General features: G+C 30.9%; 1 protein-coding gene across 5 annotated transcripts; it reads left to right on the plus strand.

Annotated features, from left to right (window-relative positions):
• The first annotated feature begins 1,449 nt into the window (after nucleotides 1-1,449).
• On the plus strand, nucleotides 1,450-19,960 carry LOC143239020 (ionotropic receptor 25a-like). 5 transcript variants are annotated; one of them, XR_013020908.1, is made up of 5 exons: nucleotides 1,481-1,724; nucleotides 15,569-15,702; nucleotides 17,240-17,345; nucleotides 18,326-19,186; nucleotides 19,244-19,955. XR_013020908.1 is itself a non-coding variant. In XM_076479751.1 (4 exons), coding segments are annotated over exons 1-3 (183 nt in total). In that variant the 5' UTR covers nucleotides 1,450-1,672; the 3' UTR covers nucleotides 17,241-17,345; nucleotides 18,326-19,960. The 5 variants fall into 5 exon arrangements, 2 of the variants coding, with proteins under 2 accessions (XP_076335866.1, XP_076335865.1); XM_076479751.1 differs by having other exon boundaries at nucleotides 1,450-1,724; nucleotides 15,569-15,698; nucleotides 18,326-19,960; XR_013020910.1 differs by having other exon boundaries at nucleotides 1,455-1,608; nucleotides 18,326-19,957.
• Nucleotides 19,961-21,380: the final 1,420 nt, after the last annotated feature.

Below are 21,380 nucleotides of genomic sequence, written 5' to 3' on the forward strand. Positions count from 1 at the left end.
CTCTATGTTGACGGCTTTCACATCTCGTGTCAGTCGTTGAGCATGAAGTATATTGAGCAGCAGCTATAAACTGCCCTCAATTGTTTACTGAAGTAGATCACGGCAAAGAATTTTAATTTCTCTCTTTCTAAAACTCTTTGCATGCACTTTTGCCACCAATTGGGTATTCACCCTGATCCTGAACTCTGCATTGGTGGAGAGACCAAGTTCTTGGGGCTTATCTTTATACCACACATTAAGCAGCTACGGGTCAGATGTACAAGAGCACTGAACATCCTCCATGTCATATCTACCACTACTTGGGAAGCAGATGGATGTTCTATGCTAAAGGTGTATCGTACTCTTATTCAATTGAAACTCGACTATGGATCACTGGTCTATGGCTCTGCCAGACCATCGGCCTTAAAGATGCTGGACCCCATTCATCATCAAGGACTTCGGCTCTGCACTGGGGCTTTCTGCACCTCCCCAGTTCAAAGTTGATACATAGAGTTTCATGAACCTTCTTTGCACCTCTGCCATTTGCAACTGTCTTTACCATATGCTTCAAAACTTCGTTCCTTATCAAAGCATCCCACCTGGGGTTGTGTTTTCCTTCCTTGGTGAGTCAACGTTTTTCAGAACAGACGATCTACCATTGCTCCTTTTGGCCTTCGTATCCGGGCACAGTTGGATGAATTGGGTCTGTTCTTGGATAACATTGCAGTATCCACTGGTCAGTTTATCCCACCATGGATTATTACAGTCCCCAAATGTGACCATTCTGAAATCGTCTGAAAAAAGCAAATTCCCCTGATTGGAAGTACAGTCCTTTATTTACTGAACATCTTTTGAGCAATCTTTCTATTCCTATTTATATGGATGGTTCAAAATCAGGTGACTCTGTGGGCTCTGCCATGGTTTGTTGCAGTTTCGGTGGTTGCACGCAGAATCCCCTCTACAGCTTCTGTGTTCACTGCTGAACTGTATGCCATTTCTCTTGCCCTGGATCACATAGAAGCTAAGAAGTACTCAAACTGCATGATTTTTACTGACTCGCTTAGTTCTCTTCTGGCCCTGGAATAGCTTCACTTTGGTTCACACCCTGTTCTCACTGATAGCGGGCCACGTTGCTATTTGCAGGAAGGAACTCGCAGACACGGCAGCTAAATCTATCTGCTCTGGCACTATCATCGCTGTGCCTATTCCATACATGGACTACGGTCCTGTATTCAAGGCTCGGCTCCATGCCAGCTGGCAGTCGACTTGGAGTGAGCAATGCGAAAACAAGCTTTTCCAAATGAAATCCTGTATTGAACTTTGGCCGTCTTGCTTCCATAATGATCAAAAGGAGGAAGTTGTTCTAACTAGACTACACATTGATCACAGTTTTTTAACTCATCATTTTCTTTTATCTGGAACTGATGCACCAGTGTATAGTCTGTGTAACACTCAGATCACAATAAGCCACATTTTACTTTCTTGTCGTTGTTACGATTGTTACGTAGTCTCTTTAGTTGGATTTGAAATTAGAAAATGGCCGTAACATTAAATAACTTGACACCAGGACTGGAAAGGCTAACTTCAGTTGACTAACGTTGCTGTTTGAACTACCCGTTAATCAACCTGGCAAGTTATTATTAAAATTTTGCTACATGTTTTTTAAAACTTTTATAACTGTACTTTTTTCAAAATGGCCATAATGACACATTACTCGGAACCAGGACTGGAAAGGCCAACTTCAGGTGATTGACGGTAGTTCTTGTGCTTACCTGTTTGTCTTCCTGGCAACTTATAATAAATACCATTACACTACAGAAATTCCTTTACGATTTCACTTAGTGTAGTTTCTCTCTTAACGTTGTAGACTAGATGTCAACATTGGTTTTATTCCATTTATATTTTTAAACTCTGTTTTGTTTTATCCTCCTTTCCTTTTATGAATTTTATTACATTTGTTTTATCTTTTTACCGGATGTTTGGCGCAGATAGCCTAGTTGCTTTGTGCCCTAAAACACTAAATCAACCAACCAACCAACCTTCAAATATAATAAATTGATAAATAGGTGAATTTAAGGGTGTAAGAATAAATATAATATAAAATAGTAATTGACACACTAACTACAGAAAGGTTTCCAGTTCAAAAAATTTTGATATTTATGTGTGTCTTTACATTTATTAAAGTAGTTGTGAGTTTGTTTTAGCCAGTTAATGATTTGTATTATTTTGAATAAATTGGGATTTTGTATTAGAAGTTTGTTGTTGGCACAGTATATTATATAATAGGAGCAGAGAAATGACACCCTATGGACAGTAGTTTGTGTTAGCAAATAACAATCACAGTATTAATACCTAGTTGAAAAGTGAGTTATTTTCTTATTGTGAGGAGAGGTCTCTTATTTCAAATTGTGTTCTGTGATAAAGAAATGGTTGTTGCACATAATACAGTTATTTTTCTAATTGAATGAATCTTGAATAGTTAAAGTGTGCAACATTGTATTCAATATTTTGGTCACACACACATATATGTAATCTCCATCTTAGTGAGGTTTAAACAATATATTGTTCTGACAGTAAACTATTAACGTTATATAAATAATAAGTTTATATATTATCAGCTTATCTGGAAAGAGAAATACATGTATTGGAAATATAAATATTACATTAGACTGAGGATAATATATATAGCACTTCGAAAACTTGTAAGAATTTAAGTTGAAGCATTTACAGTAAAAGATTGTTAGTTTAGGGGGCTGTTTAAACACTCTCACTACATATAAATTATCACATATATACATTCCAAATTAATCTAAATTATCTTGTATGCTCAGACGTACTGAATATAAATTATCATGAATAGTAAACCATACTAAATATAAGTAACTATTCATATGCAGTCCTATTAATAATGATTATAAATTATTCTATAAACTATATCCTACTGAATATAAATGATCTTGTGTACCCATTTAACTGATCTTCAGAGGTGGCACCGGGGGATGGGGGCTTGAGCCTCCCCCCAAAATGAGCCAAGCCCCCCTCAGCCCCCAAATATTGTTACATATATATATTAATAAAATATGGAAAACACAATCGTCGTTGTTGCTTAACAATTAACATCAAAGAGACATAGATCTGTAGAACTCAATGTCTTCATTAAGATGAAAGATAGTTAGCCTGATAGTGACCTTACTTTCCTCAATGTGTATTAACTTCACATGGGATAATTCGTTTCTGCTATGTAAACTATGTCTTTATGTTATATTTCTTTTGATTTGTAGCTTTACTCTTAATGGTATATTAAATGTTCAATCTAAGCTAATCTTGATTTTCTTTATTATTATGTATTACCTTGGGTTTGAATTTAGGTGAGCTTCCTCTTTTACATGTACTCATATTTTCATAAACAGATTATTTCTAATGTGTAATAATGAATTATTAATCAGAGAATGAGTTTCCAATGAAAACTGCATTGAAAACACAGTTCAAAACAGCACACCTTTCTGAAATGTGCCTTGGTATTTACATTATTATAATTTACCATCTATACTTCATATTGATGGCATTTTAGGAAGCCCCTCCACAGTTTACCTCAGCCCCTGCCCCAATGAAAATATCCTGGCACTGCCACTGCTGATCTTATTAAACATAAGTTATCATATGTAATCAGTCTTATTAAAATTTTTAGCAGCCATACTAAATATAAATCATTATGCTAAATGTAGTTTATTATACATACTGTCATACTATATAGGTTATTATACATACTGTCATACTATATAGGTTATTGAACATACTCTGTCATACTAAATATAAATGACTGAGGATGTATAATCATACTAATTATTAATTATCAGTGATTCTCAGTTCTGCTAAATTATGGTCATTCACATTCAGTTTAATTATATATAAATTCACATATATTTTTTGTATTACATGCTCTTCAGTGGCTAAGTAGTAATTTTAAAATAATCTGGTTGCAGTTCTTGTCATCAGTTTACAATTTTTTTATGGTGTATTAAACTTTGTGCTTAACAACAAACATACTAAATATAAATTATTATAGTTACTCAATCTACTTATTAAAAGTTACCATATATTATCTGTCTTACTAATTGTACTTTATATATATACCAAGGAATGAATGAACTTTTTGTTATTATAAGTTACTATAGTTATATCAGTGTGATGGGGACATTTTCTGGAGTTCATTTTTGAAATGTCATAACAACTAGTATGAAACCTGTGTTAAATGTAAACAATCAAATATAAAATGTTAATGATAACATTTAATTGATGTGACAATAAATTATGAACTAACATTTCCTTTCCTCATGTTTTAATTAATTTTAACTTAGTGTGACAGGTTCAAGTTAGGTTATTGAAATTACATTTATCTTTTAAAAATGATCATACTATCTGTAAAACTTTAATGTTCTCACTATTTTGTGTAAGTTAATGAGAAGGTTAACCTGAAGATGAGCTAGGAAGGTTAAAACATTGTTCTCTGCTTTATTAGTAAAAGAATTAATACACATACCAGCTGTTCTGAGATACATTTTTACTTCAGCTAGGTTTCCCATCATCAAGAAATTCTTAATGCCTTAAAAAAGTCAAGGCATGAAAATTTACTATGGCTATATTTAATTATGGTTAATGTTGTATTTATTTAGAAACTATTACCATATTTCATGCCTTGTAAGATGCACTTTTTTCTTAAAAATTACCTTAATATTACCATGCATCTTCCAAGACAAAAGTGATGGGTTAAGGCAAGAGGTTAGCTTAGGGTCTACTTGAAAAAACAGCCTCTCATACAGATCATAATCACATTACTTGTCAATTACAAGTATTTTCAATGGCATAAAACATTCAATTTAACTAATATTGTCTATATGCTGTGAAGAATATGATGTATTTGACTGTATTTACTTAGTAAGTAAAAAAAAAGTCAAGGTTACATCAAGGTGTTGGTTGCTGAGTCAAAATATTTTTTCTTAGTATCATCTTTCCAAAACTAAGGTGCATATCCTACAGTATAGCATATTACAAGGTGTAAAATACTGTAGTTACAACAGGGAACACTTATTCTTCACATACGTAACATATGTATCTTTACCATGTATTTGTTTTTGAAATCGTGTCATTTTTCTAATATTAAGAAATAGAGAAATGTGAAGGTGATGAAAACGTTCAGTACAATACTTCTACTCACATAAAAACTTTTATTTATTATTACTGATCTCTGTATGCTCAACATTTTGGTTTTTCACTATTCTCCATACTATCACTTATGTTCATGTGCTTAACATGGTTGTGCTGTGCTGTGCATGTAAATAATTATGCAACAACCTTCTTCTGATAGGAATGTGACACCCACTTATGCAGGTAGCACTCCCTGAATTATAGTCTAACTTCTTATTAATTTGTCACTCAAGTGTTTTGACTTATTTGAGTTTTTAAATTTTGCTTAACTTTGTTCACAGTTTTGAACTTAATGTTTGGTATTTAACTTGCAACTTTCAAAGTCTAAAAGCAGTTATGTGAGAGTTGAATTTATTTCATGAAATGTTTTGTTTACCAAGATTCCTCATTTTGAATTATATACTCATTTCATATTCAGTTATGAATTTACATTTTATTGTTATGACTTCTTCAACTGGTACTAGTATTGATACTGGTACCACTTTTTTTGTATCCACAGGTGACCTTTATTGACAGAGGAACATTTGGTACTCAGTGAAATAAAGTCATTCCTGCGGTTTGGGGGTTCTCCTGACTATCAGTCTTTCTTCTTTCATCTAGGATGTTAGATTAGAGGATGAAGACATGACAGGCTTGTTATGTTGTGTACTTTCATTTTTATATGACACACATCCTTTTCCTGAATACTATATGTCCTCTTCCATGCATGTAATCTTACATACCCATACTTTGGTCTGTCATTGAGATTCAAATTCTGTAGATTCTTCACAGTTGAGTTCTTTAATCCAAATTTGGTTTCAGACACAGATATTTCATATGCAGAGTATTTTTATCTTTGTTTATCTTTAATCACCCTCCTATGTTACTTAACATTTTCTTTTTTTTATGCTATCTATCATTCTCCTGAGGGGTTTTTGAAAGGTGGTCATTCTCTTTTGTTTTTTATGATAGCCCTTTTGTTTTCCTTAGGTCCTATGTTGTTTGGATTTGTTGGGTAGATACACCCTCTTGACATGTATGAATGTACTATAGATTTACACATTTTTTTCTTCAGTCTGTATCAATTACAAGATATTTTGTTTTTCATTTGCTGGGTCACCTCCATTTTTATGTTGGGTGGTCAGAATTTTTGATAGGTGCTCCACTCCCAGTTAGTACAGTTACATTATTACAAGGACAAATCACATTCTCTAGCTCCATCGTGAACAGTAGCCTCCTGGCACACTCAACTGTTTGTTGACAGTAGGTATGTTTTTTTTTACTCCAACTCATTGTTTGGTAATAAAAGGTTTTTTTTAAACTCTTACTTTGACTGTTTCCAGTTTGTCTTCAATCCATATAACCATCAGTTTAAAAAGCATAATCCTGCTTGAAAGGTTCTGTCACATTTGGGGACTTGTTTTGGAAGTTCTTATTCCCCAAGATCTGGCCCACGTGATATTTCTTTATGAATTAAACATAATTAATAGGAACTTGCTAGAGAGCCCTTGGATTCTCCTATTTCTCTTTCCTTCCTTCTTCAAACAGAACTTGATGGTTAAACAGACAACACCACAGTTGAAGTACCTCTTCCACCTCCTAGACTAGATTTACACCTTTTTACAGGTCAGGTTGGAAAGGTTGACCTGGATGCTTGAAAATTATCTGGTCAGTTGTCCAAGGTCAAGTCCAAGTTTCATATAATTCTCCTGGAACAGAGATGTTTATACAGTTTATGAGCTCTCTTTAGATGCATTCTGAAAAGAACTAATCTTGGCAATGTTACACCAGATCATCATATGATTCTAGCTTTATGTTAGTGGAGGTAAGGTATCATGTTGGGAATTATAATTTTCTTGCACAGTAAATGTGTTTCCAATAAATAGTTATCTCTCTTTACACTTCCCACCCTTCATTCCTACTTAGTGTTTTTTGTTATTGGTACCTAATCTCCAGGGAGAGGTAGTTGCCTGAGAAGAGTATGTCACACTGCTGTTGGTAGAGAGTATTTATATGATTGTTTACATACTACAGCACAGCTGATTCACATTAAACATGTACGGGTAGATGGGAGTATTAAGACTAGTGGTGAATGAAACATTTGAGCATGTAGAGGGTAATAATAAGTGAGAGAAGTTTTTATGTTAGAGTTGGTAAGTATCTATAAGAAGTGCATTAGCTGTACAGGAAAATCTAACAAGATGGTTCTGTTCATCTCTTCCGTCTTTGGAAATGCTTGTTTACATTTACTTACTTTACTCTATGATGTGTTTATAACTAATTGAAAGCTCAGAATTTCTCTTGCATGATTTTTCAGTTTTTTAAAAGTGTCTTCATGAGTAAACTCATTTTTTGTAGACATTCAGAGAAAAGTAAGAAGAATGATGTTTGAAAAATATTTTTTTAAAAATACAAATACAGCTTAATTAATAGGAACAGTTAATTACAGTGGTACTGATACAGTAACTTATAATATTCTTTATTACAAAATGTGTATATAAAACATTAAAAAAATTTGTTTACATACTCTACTTGTAAGATTTGGCAAGGCTTTGGAAATTGTGGCAAATGAACACACATTTTGTAAGTAGGAGAAATCATTGTTTTCTATATTTCTTTACTGTTCAGTGTTCTGAAAGAAGCAGATGAACTTTTAAGATATATTTGAAAATAATAATACATACATGTGTAATGTATTACAACTGAAATGTGATTCTATTCTACAAAGGAAAAACAGTTTCATTTATTAAGGACCAGTTTTATAATGTTTTATATCAGCTGTGTTACACTGATTTGTGTATTAAAAATTGTTTTTATTGTATTATTATACTTTGGATGTTTAACTTAGTTGGAAACTTGCAATTATAATAAGTTAAACTAGATTATGAAGTTTGTCACATTGACTTATCAATGACTTATGTTCATTTAAATATTATTAACTAAAACAGTAGCTAAAAAAAGAAATTTCAGACACTAAGACATTGAAATTACATCTTCAGATACAACATGTCTACTGAGTGATCTAAATATCATGATACTCATTTCAGTGTCTGTGACTCAGTAATAGATACTAAATTAGAAAAGTTTACTTATTACACTATTTTATTGAGACTTGTTTGACTGTTTGTGTCATTAATACCTGTAGTACAAGACATACTCAAGTATGAGCTGGTAATCTGTTTTAGTATGTACAATGGAACTTGTTAGTTTAAGTAATTAGGAACTTTCATTATGACTTAACAGTGTGATGTGTGTTGTATTTTTGCTCATTTTCATCTTACATAAAAATACTTTTTTTCCAGGAGTCAGAACATAGAAACAAAACTGACAATGAATAGTAGAGCCATGACAACATATGTAAACATTTGTAATGAAGGTTTTGAATTACACATATTTCATCTTCAACAAATCAATAAAATGAATGAATTAAACAATCTTTATTGTAAATATTAATATAAACATACAATAAACATTGTTATAAATATTAATATAAACATACAATGTTTAGGAAGTTATAAAACTTTCTATTTATAAAGAAGAAAATGCGAGAGGAATGAGTTTGAATTTATATTGGGAGTTGAACTTTCATTTATAGTATGTAAACTTTCTTTCATCAACAGTTTGTTATCATAACATCCATAAGTTATAATTAAAAATCTTTCAAGGAAATGGGTATTGATGACGATGTTTCATTGTGAGAATATATAGGAAAGTTAGGTGGAGTTTGAACTTTAACTACAGTTCTGTTAGAAACTTTTATGTGTTCCAAGGTGTGTATTGATAAGTGATGGAAGTCTTATCTATGTATGTGGTTTTACAGGTACCATCTCAGTTGTTAGTGGTAGGATAAATATGATTTCAGGTTATATCTACAGATATTTACTAGAAATAATTTAATATTTTATAAGATTGAATTAAACATCACAGAACTTTATCACTTTATTTGATGATGTAGTTTATAAGTTATATAAACTTGTACTAACACTGCACTTAAAATTATAAAAAATAAAGTATGCACTGTGCATTAAAAGCTGTGCCAACAACTCACTGTTATCTTCAGTTATTACAACTAATCTATTATTAACATGTATGTACATACAAAATATTTTTGTATGTATGTGTGTGTGTGAATATTTCTTGTAAACAAATACAGCTAACCTTTATCAAAATTTTCATGCCCAGTCAACCCCAGTAGTTTAATTTTTTTCATTCAGCTACTAAATCTTGAAGGTTCACAATGTTTGATTGCCAGTAACTTCTTCTGGGCTCATTTCACTTTTGAGACCAGGTAGTATCACCCCACTGGGATACAAATAGTGAATAAAACAAAGTCAAAGCAATAGCCATATGAACCTGGAAAGCAGATCTCTAGCTTTTGTTGCGTACGATGGCAAACAAATGCTTGCTGATTTTCATTGTGCCAAATTGTGTCTGTCAAGCTATCTATTGTTAAATTTTACCTATCCATAAAGATTTGTTTAACTGTTAAATTTTTACATAATTGACAGATGTTTGTTTTGAAAAGTTGGTTGTCTACTGAGCTATTTAACTGTTAAATGTTTACATAATTGATTAACCTTTGTTATGAAACATAGGTTGTCTACTTGGTGTCTATTGTAACATATTTACATTATCAATAGACCTTTGTTGTGAAAAACATTTTGTTTACCAGGTTGTTTGCTGTGTATTTTTACACATAGAGAAGATACTTGCTTTGGAGTAGTTTTCTCACTGGGTTATGTGCTATTGGATATGTTTTTGATAGATACTTAATGTGCCAAGTAGTATACTGATAAATTTTGCACATGCTGTAGATATTTGATGTGCCAAATAGGTTGTTTACTTATCTGTTTGATGCTGAATGATACATGTTCTTTAGGTATTTGCTATGCTAGATAGTTTACCACTTAGACTGTTAGATTTTACACCCTAAGTAGGTATTTCCTAAATCAAACAGTTTGACTACCAGGCTGTTTGCTGTTGGATTTGTTCTTATTTGGCAGGTATTTGCTGTGTAAAATAGTTTTTATATTAGGGTATTTATTATTAAATTTTATATATGCAGTAACTCTTTGTGGTTACACTATTTGAACAGTTTTGCCATCCCTTAATAACTAATTATAAGTAGATAAATGTTTTAACTAAACTATTTCTTTCTAGCCTAACTATTTTTACATGATTTAACACTTTATACAAAATATCCTAGTAAATGGTTCTGTTAGGTATGGTTTTATCATACAGTATTATAAATATTAAGTTCATTGAAAAGAATCTATTACATATTTGAACATAAGAAATATATCTTAGGTGTATGAACATTAGTTTAACATTTTGTATAATTATTCATTGGGTGTGGAAACAAATCAACCAAACACCCAGAACTGTAAGCTTATCAAATATCTAAAGAAGTGTTAAAAGCATTTTATGTGTTTATTATAAAAATGGATTATTAAGGTTTCTTATCATATTTTTAAACTCATGAATATTTTTAAACACAGAATAGTTGAGGTTCTAGTCATAGTTACAACTTGAATTTAATATAACAATAAATTTCCTACAATCTATAAGGCTGAATTTATAAACTAACACAAGGTTGAATGTGTAAACTAACACAAGGTGTAATATGTAAACTAACACAACATGTAATGTGTAGATTAACACAAGGTGTAATGTATAAAGTAACATTAAAACTTAAAACAGGTATTTGAACATTTAAATATTTAACAGAACTACTTGTATTGTTAAATGATGTTAAACATATTAATACTTAACCTGTGAGAAAATAATAAATATGGGATTATGTTTTATATCAAACTAGGTATTAACATAAGCATGTGGTATGTTTTTCACAGGTTTATGGGTTTTCATACATTCAGAAAAAACTATACATTAACATTCCAAGTGTAAGTACAAGTTGCATATGTTGACCATCAGTTATAGCTGGAATAAATATGCACCACGGATATATTAAGTCATTAAACACATCATACCCATTACAGCTGTATACTTTAGTATTTCAGGTCATGAACATCACTTGATACCTTATACCAGAATGTGTAGTATCAAGGGAAGAAGATTTACACACACTCTTCAATAGTCAAGCTGTGTACAGTATAAGGTTTAACACTTTTCAGAAATGGATAATGTATGAGTACTCTTGACTAGGCAAATAGTAAGTACAGTAGTTTGTCTAATCCTGAATAACTTAATTTACCATCTGAGCTGAAGGATGTGGCACTGGGTATCAGAAAAGACTTAGATAGATTGGGAATTGAAAAACACACTGTGCAAAGGATCTTGTAGGAAAGATAGGGTTGGATAGAGGATTTCAGAGAACCTACAGAAATGTTCCATTAATTCTATCATACTCAGTGACAAGTGTGAAAGTCAAAGGTATAGGGACTTCCATCATAGACATGACTCCCAAAACGGAAATAACTTCACTATAAGATAGATTAGGAGTGGATCAACTTAAAATAAAAGGAAGAAAATTCAACCCAATTGAGAAATGTTTTGAAAATTCTCGATGAAAAGGGTAGAAAACGTCATATGAAATTCAAGAGTCATGTACACCTGGAATGAATTTTGAAATTATAGTTAATTCTTTATGAGAAAATAAAGGAAATACTAACAAACAGCAAAGCTTTAAAGTAAAAGAAAGAGGAAAACTTTTAACACATCATCAGATGTAAAGGTGAAGATGGAAACCCCCTTTCTGTTATCTCCTGCTGGTTGGTCACCAGAGATCTGGTTTTGGAAAAGTAACATTTTCTTATGTGAAAATGTGTTTCCATTAGATACTTACCATTTCAGAGAAAGATTCTATCTTCTGTTAGCATCTTCCATGAGTATTTGCATGACACTGGCTTTCAGGCAACTCTTACCTAACGTCTCGTAAATTCTCATGAATTATATTATTGAATAATGATGTTATTGTGCAGTAAAATCTCTCTTTCTACAAGTACGAGAAAGACGTCAACTCCCTGTTTGCTAGCCCCATCTATACTCTTGAAACTTCATTATTGATGAGGAAAGAAGTCATAAGTACCCAAAAGAAAGCAAGCATACACATCAGGAAAGTTGTGGGTGAAGTGGTTATTTAATAGGCAGAACATGAAACAGATGGTCTGCTATGAGGTACATCACTTTCAATACATGAGAATCTATAAAGTAGATTCATTGCATAGATGCCCATAAGGTCGAGTGTTTAAAAACAAAGAGTTAAAGATCTGGTACTTACTTTATTATTGATGTACAAAATCACCATGAAATTGTAAGAATGGATAATAATCGAACAATCCACTAGCATTGGTAAGAAATGCAAACATCTCTGTTTGACAGAATAAAGGTCAATTACACTGATGAAGAGGAACTGCTTATGCTGATTCATATGTCTGAGGTGAGATTGTTGTGAGATGTACCAGAGGTGTAAGAGGTGTAGGTCTGGTATGAATCTGTTGTTATTTATGACATAAAAATTACTTCATAAGCAGTTGAAGCTTCAAATGTTGATCAACATTTGGAATAGAACCCTATATTTCAGTGTTATAAGTCTGTAAACTTAAAAGTGGTCCATCGATGACCCAACAGTACAGAAAACAAAATGAAATTGTATATGTCTGCATGTAAAATGTATGTAACTTTTACACGTGAAACTGGTAAATGTAGCCCTCATGTACATTGAACTTATAATATAAATCAGTCAGTAATAAATTTTGCTGGAAAGTTCTTCTTTGACTTTTTTTGTAAAGCCCTACAGGAGACCCTATGAGAGAAGAGAGTAACAAATGTTGGTGAAGAATATATAAGACGATTTAGGATATGAACTAAGAACAGTGTTTGTATATAGTATTAAAGATTATTGCTAATATTTTTATTGAAGAAGGGTTTATTTTTGGATATACAAGACTGTTTAGTGTTGGTGTTATTATTTGGATTATTTCATGATTTAATATTTTATCATTGTTTAATTCTTCTTTAGGAATTAAAAGACAGTGTTTGTTTTTAAAGACTGTTTATCTTCTGAAACCTCAACATGAATCACGTCTGCTGTTTAAAGTATTGATAGTTGAATGTTATCAGAATGATTACATATTGTTACTTTCCAAATCACTGAATAAAATGACCCCCTCCCGTGACACAGCTGTATGTCTGCAGAACTCACAACGCTAAAATCGAGGCTTTGATACCCATGGTAGGAAGAGCAAGGACAGCTCATTGCTTAGCTTTGTGCCTAACTTAAAACAACTGAGTAAAATTCAATCGAACCGTTGCAGTCGAGAATGAAATTTAAGTATGAATTTCTCAGTGCTCGAGTTTAATGAAAACCATCAAATGTTTTGGAAGATTTCAGACTGTCTCTATAGTAGCTTTTATTAAGTGATTTGTTCGACGTGCTTGTGAAATCCCAAGAAAGTGGAATGTGTTTCAAAACCACATTGGCACACAGGTTGAGAATTACTGTTTTAAATTGTAGGGCATTTTAGGATAGTAAGTGGTAAGTTCGCTTTATAACGGTCTAAACCGAGTTAAAGAAAAGGTCTGAAGCTTTGTGTTACACTAATGAAAACAATACTTACTTAATTTAAAAGGAATAAACAGACCAGACACTTTTTGTTACACTAATGAAAACAATACTTACTTAATTCAAAAGAAATAAACCTACCAGGTACTTTGTTTCGTACTAATGATAATTAATTCTGTGGCCAAACATGGACCGGAAACTTAGTGTTTATATTAACGAAAGCAATATGTATTTGGTTATATACACAAAGTCAGTGCGTATACTTGCTTTATGAACACTGGATGGTTGTGTGCTACTGGACTATTTCCTCTGGTCCCGGTATTTGACTTGCAGATGAAACAATTCTAATAGGCAGATGTCATCCACTAGTGACACATCCAGTTCTTCTTGACTGAGTTCAACGGTCTTAAAATGTCTTTCTTTCCTCTTAATGTTGTTGAACTCAACAGTTCAACTGCACCAAACCACAATCTTTCCAGATTAAAGGGTTTCACAAGTAGTGTTACAAAGGTCCACTGTATAACAAGAGAAACAGCAGTATAAGTTAGAGAGTGAATCTACAGTTAACTAACAGAGTTCAAGTGGGTAAAACATACTAGATACGATGTTTTATACAAAATAAAAACAAACTTTATTAAATTACTTAGACAGATTAAGTATGCATACTGGAAACTGCGTGGTCACTTCTTACTATATTTACGAATATGTCAGATTTTACATGCACACTAACGTGTAAATTATACACTTATTATCCACATTACTTGCTATTATACATATTGTACACTTTTTATACACATTACTTACTATTATACATATTATACACTTATACACATTACTTACTATTATACATATTATACACTTATTATACACATTACTTACTATTATACATATTATACACTTATACACATTACTTACTATTATACATATTATACACTTATACACATTACTTACTATTATACATATTATACACTTATTATACACATTACTTACTATTATACATATTATACACTTATACACATTACTTACTATTATACATATTATACACTTATACACATTACTTACTATTATACATATTATACACTTATTATACATATTATACACTTATTATACATATTATACACTTATTATACATATTACTTACTATTATACATATTACTTACTCATATACACATACACTTATTTATAATCCATATTATAATCTGGTATAATCCATATTACTTACTATTGTACCTATTATACACTTATCATCCATATTATTTAATATTATACATATTATACAATTATTAGCCATATTATTTAATATTATACACTTATTATGCAGGGTGTTCGGAAAGTCACTGTACACTTATATATTTATTAACAGAAATGTTTCAATATAGAATACAGGAGGTAAATATGAATGACAATTATAAACAATGTTGAAAGTGACCCCCGTTGGCATCAATACAGGCCTGGATCCTTCTTACTTTGTTTCTAAACACCGCTATCAGTTGCTCGTTTAAAATATACTGAATAAAATATGATTACAAAACTGCAAAGTGACTTTCCGAATACCCTGTTCATATTATTTGATATTACACATATTAATATGTTTATTACTTGTTTAGTTTTAACTATTCAAGTGAGAAATGTTCCTACCAATTGATAGTATATTTCATTTACATATATTACTTTTGCTGCACTCTTTTCTGATCTCTGTTTAATGATGAATAATCCTAAAACTGAATTTACGTAAGGAATGTTATCATTATGTGAAAATCAGTTTGGTATATTTTTACTTCGTATTTGGTGTAGATATTGGTTAGTCAGCAATATCGTTTAAAAGTAAGATTAAAATTCTAAATGAATAAATAATGTTAAACATTATACTTTTCTCAATAGCCGACTCCACTCAAGTTAAGTATGCAGCTTTCTCGGATTGTGACTTGCAGGTTATAGGGAACGAATTCAGCCGCAAACCAATGGCTATCGCAGTGCGAGAAGGATCATACCTTAGAGACCCAGCTATCTAGTAGGTGAGTGTTCTTTGTTTTCTCAAACATAATCAGACTTTTACGTTAATTTTATTTCTTTTAAAACACAAACTACACATTCTGTTAATTACCAAAACTTGCATACTCTTATAACCGCAGTCTGGTATCATATAATTATTGAATAAGTTTACTCGTTTCCACATGCCACTGATATATTAGTTACAATAATGAATCAAAACCTACGAAAGAGAAATGAGCCTCAGAAGACTGTTAGATATTTTGGCAATTGGAAAAACATATTTAATGGTGTAGCAAAAACTGAAAGCCCGTGGGTTAAGATACCTGTGCCCATGAATCCGCTTTACCTTCAGCAGCAGCATATCCTATTACACAGAGTCGCGAGTTTGTCAGAAATCCTATTTTGAAACAATGATAATTTGTTTGGGGTATGTTACGGTTCTGGTTGTGTTTGATATGATTATTTACTGATACAGAAAACTTAGTATCAAGTTGGAAGAAAAAACACTTTGATTAAACATCAGGACTAGTCCTCAATCCTAATTTGTATATCTTCTAATAAAAGTGTGCTACCTACAGAGAACAGGACTAAACATCTATTTTCTTAATATTGAACCTATGTATATAAATATGGTGATCAAACAGTATTACTTATGACACAAACCAAACCTAATATGTTGAAATATATGTTCAACGTTCCATAATTAGCGTGATCATTTTTGAATATAAATTTATTTGTTCTGTGTTGTGTTTGAAAACGAATGCTAATATAAGATATATATCTAATAATATAAGTTAAATACTAATATAAGATATATAATAATATAAGCTAAACACTAACATAAGATATATAATAATATAAGTTAAGTACTAACGTAAAATATATAATAATATAAGCTAAGTACTAACATAAGATATTTAATAATGTAAGTAAAGTACTAACATAAGATATATATATATATAATATAAGTTAAATACTAACGTAAAATATATAATAATTAAAATACCAACGTAAGATATATAATAAGTTAAATACTGCAGGAAGTTGTTTAAAACTGAACCGAACATCAATGGGCGTTTGTTAAACACTTTCAGTTAGTGTTGATAATCAAACAATGAGTTTTTTAAAACTGAACAAGACATTGGTAAAGATGTTTATTTATCTATGCAGATTCAGACACAGATGCTAATAATAATCTGACGTTAGTGTGACAGTATAATTTAATAGAATATTCTTTTATACCTAAATTATATGTCAAAGCAGTTGATAATCTATCAGTTATTTTTTATCTCAATCTGACCGCAGTTAAGACAGATAAATCGCTCTGGAATCTGCAGTTTGAATCAGATTTTAGATGAGCTAATAAATCTGTGAAGGATTGGACATTGGGCCTTTTAAGAATGAAGTGACAAATTTAGGTTGAATTTTTTTTCTCTATTTGTTGGGAATGTTTACTGAATTAAACATTGATGATACTGTATGGATCACAGGACTGTAAAACCGAATTGATTATCTCTGAGATTAGATTTTTATTATATCTTATTTATACCCTTATGTCAGAGGAAACTTGAAGAACTGTAGGAGAAATGGTGGAATACAAACTCTAAAATTCTGGTTTGTGAGGAATCAGAAGAACGTAATGACGGATTTGGAATTGAAAACATTGGTAGGTTTTGGTTTTGTTTACAGGCTTGCTTTAAATTGTGTTCTGAACGATTATAAAAATATTTTATTGGTGTATCTAACATGAATAAGTAACTAGCTGTGCTTATTTCCACTGTTATTGTTTTTTCTAGTTATTTAGCTGAAGAATACTATAAAGTAAGCCTGTAATAATGTATACTGAGACAGCTCATCTTCAGGTGTCGTTTTATGAGTCATTTTAAACTTAGAAACACTGTTGTTGGCCGGATATGAAATCAATCTTTATGAACTTGTGATTTATGAGATCATTAATTAGAGAGTCTCTAATAACATAAAACATATTTAAACAGTACCTACTTTCAGTGCTATGATACTCAACAAGTTATTTTTGTATTATATCCATAATATTATATTATGTTCTTGTATCTGTCAAATATCTTGGTAACAACTCCTACAGTAATTTGCCGAATTCATGATAGAAAAACCAACCCTAGATTTATGCTTTCACACCCCTACAATTACGAAAAACAGGCGAGTTCACCTAATTTTTTTTTTGTCGATGGGTGGGACTTCTAGAAAAGTATTTTTGGGCTAAATCTAAAGTAAATTGTTCAAAATATGGCCGACTAATTGACCATAAACCTCAAATTATATTTTTTGTGAGCTTCGGTCCCTTAAAAATTCTCACTGTTTGTTAAAAATTGACCTTTGATATCATAGAATCAAATGAATTTATATCATTAAAATGACAAATTTTGTAAAGTATCATTAAATACACTGCTATAAGTTTCAATGGCAATTATTAAATTTGATTTGATAAATAAGTGGTTATTTTACGTCTCTCAGTGTGGAAGTTAACAGTAGACCTTTTATGCGTTAGCAGTAACTAAAAGCTGTAATTATTAACGGTAAGGCTAATAACTTTACTTGGTAAATAATTTGCTATTTTGGGCTGTTAAATATCGTTTTTAACAATTATGAACGTTGCTCGTATTTTCTTAGGGGCAGAGAGAGGGGATTCGTTCTGCTCATGGCATGTCTTTCTTACATATGCACGTTTTATGGCAAGAACTCAGTGATAAATGTTGAAAGATATATTCATGAAAAATAACAAAAATTATAATTACTCAAATGGACCAACAATGTATCAGTTTTTAGTAACTGTTAAATAGGTGGACAAATTGAAATCTACATCTTTATGTTTTAACTGCACTGTACCAAACTCGCTAGAATTAAGTAGATGTGAACAACTAACAAATATTTTATGGTGCATACCTATTGGGCATCCTGGCCCTGATGTGAACAATTAATTCTGGTACACTTCTGTAATGTTTCAAATAAAACACACAACATGTGCAGTATGGTTATCTCTATTTAAACTCTGTAATGTTTCAAATAAAACACACAACAACTATAGCATGGTTATTTGTATTTACAGTTCTTTAATGTTTCAAATAAATTACACAAAAAATACCATATGGTTATTTGGATTTATATTTCCGTAATGTTTCAAATAAAACACACAATAGTACAGTTTGGTTATTTATATCTACAGTTCTGTATTATTTTAAATGAAACACACAACAAGAACAGTTTGAAATAATAATCAGTGATGTCGAGAAAACCCACTTGTAGAGAAAAATATATATGTAAAAAAGGCTCGTTTGGGTTGAGAAAATATTTTACGTAAAGGAGCGAACAACGTAAAATATTTTCTCAACCCAAACGAGCCGTTTTTACATTTATATTTTTCTCTGAAAAAAACAGTTTCTTTACAGTTCATTAATGTTTGAAATAAAACACAAGTTCGGTATGCTTATTTATATTTAAGTTCTGTAATGTTACAAATAAAATACACAACAGGTACAGTGTGGTTATTTATATTAAGTTCTGTAATGTTACAAATAAAATACACAACAGGTACAGTGTGGTTATTTATATTTAAGTTCTGTAATGTTACAAATAAAACATTGAACAAGTAGAGTGCGGTTGTTTATAATAACAGTTACATTATGTTTCAAATAAAACACAACACGTACAATATGGTTATTTATATTTACAGTTCTGTAATGTTTCAAATAAAATACACAACAAGTACAGTGTGGTTATTTATATTTACAGTTCTGTTTTTTAATGATTCAATTTAAAGACACAAGAAGTACAGTATGGTTATTTATATTGACAATTCTGTAATGTTTCAAATAAAACACACAAAGTACAGTTTGGTTATTTATATTATTCAGTTCAGTAATGTTTAAAATAAAACACGAACAAGTACAGTATGGTTATTAATATTTATAGTTCTGTAATGTATCAAATAAAACAGAATAAGTTCAGTATGTTGATTTATATTTGTAGTTCTGTAATGTTTCAAATAAAACACACAACAACTATAATATATTTTTTACATTTACAGTTCTGTGGTGTTTCAAATAAAACACACAATAATCATAGTATATGTTTTTATATTTACAGTTCTGTAATGTTTAAAATGAAACAGAACAAGTATAGTAGAGTGATTTATATTTGCAGTTCTGTAATGTTTCAAATAAAAAACACAATAAGTACAGTATATGGTTGGTTGATTTAGTGTTTTACAGCACAAAGTAACTAGGCTATCTGCGCCAAACGTCCAGTAAAAAGTTAAAAGTAAATTTAGTAAAATTCATAAAAGCAAATTAAGGTAAAACAAAACAAAGTTTAAAAAACACATAAATAGCATAAAACCAATGTTTACATCTAGTCTACAACGTCGAGAGAAAAACTACAGTAATTAAAGTTGTAAAGGACTTTCTGTAGCGTAACTGTAATAATCATAACTCACCTCGAAGACCAACAGGTAAGTACAAAAACCACCATCAGTCACCTGACGTTGGCCTTTCCAGTCCTGGTTCCGAGTTATTTGACGTTATGGCCGTTTTCAAGAAGGAAAGTAATAAAAAGGTTTTAAAAGACGTGGAGCAAAATTATAATAATAACTCGCCAGGATGATTAACGGGAAGTTCAAACAACAGTGTTAGTCACCTGAAGTTGGCCTTTCCAGTCCTGGTTTCGAGTTATTTAATGTTTCAAATATAACACACAACAAGTACAGTTTGGTTATTTAGATTATTCAGTTCAGTAATGTTTAAAATAAAATACACAACAAGTAAAGTATGATTATTTATATTTACAGTTTTGTAATGTTTAAAATAAAACAATAATTACAGTATGTTTATTTATATTCACGTTCTATAATGTTTGAAATTAAACAAAAAGTACAGTATTGTTATTTATATTTACGTTCTGTAATGTTTCAAATAAAACATAAAACAAGTACATTATGGTTATTTATATTGTCATTCTGTGATGTTTTAAATAAAACACACGACAAGTATAGTATGTTTTATATATTTAGAGTTCTATAATGCTTGAAATGAAACACGCAAAAAGAACTGCATGGTTATTTATATTAACAGTTCTGTAATGTTTAAAATAGAAAACACAACAAGGACAGTATTATTATCTATATTTAAATTCTGTAATGTTTCAAATAAAACATACAAAAAGTACAGTGTGGTTATTTATATTTTAGTTTTGTAATGTTTTAAAATTTAAATAAAACATTCAACAAGTACGGTTCGATTATTTATATTTACAGTTCTGTAATATATATGTAAAAACGGCTCGTTTGGGTTGAGAAAATTTTTTTACGTAAAGAAGCGAACAATGTTTCGACCTTCTTCGGTCATCGTCAGGTTCACAAAGAAACAAAGAGGTAACTGACCGGAAGCTGACCACATGTTTAAAAGGAGTTGTGTAACTGAGTGTCGGAATGTAGAGGGCGGGCTTAGATGTTTGAATATATAATTTTATATTATTTATCTTATTATTATTATTTATTATATTATTTTTAATACAGATATAAAGATGTTCCTTTGTATTGGTTTATTTTGGGCTTGAGTTGTTGTATAAGTAAGGCTTCTTTAATTTTGCGTTTGTTTATGTTTGTTTCTTTATTTAGTATCTGGGTGTTTTCTATGATTATGTTGTGTTTATTTGATTTGCAGTGTTTGAA

The sequence above is a fragment of the Tachypleus tridentatus genome, chromosome 13 (assembly GCF_004210375.1).
Source record: "Tachypleus tridentatus isolate NWPU-2018 chromosome 13, ASM421037v1, whole genome shotgun sequence".
Classification (NCBI taxonomy): Eukaryota; Metazoa; Arthropoda; class Merostomata; order Xiphosura; family Limulidae; genus Tachypleus; species Tachypleus tridentatus.

Coding starts and splice junctions, on each gene's coding strand:
- LOC143239020 (XM_076479751.1), top strand. CDS start 1,673: ATGGCCATAATGACACATTACTCGGAACCAGGACTGGAAAGGCCAACT. Junction 1,725..15,568: donor ACTGGAAAGGCCAACTTCAG/GTGATTGACGGT, acceptor TTTTCTCAATAG/CCGACTCCACTCAAGTTAAG.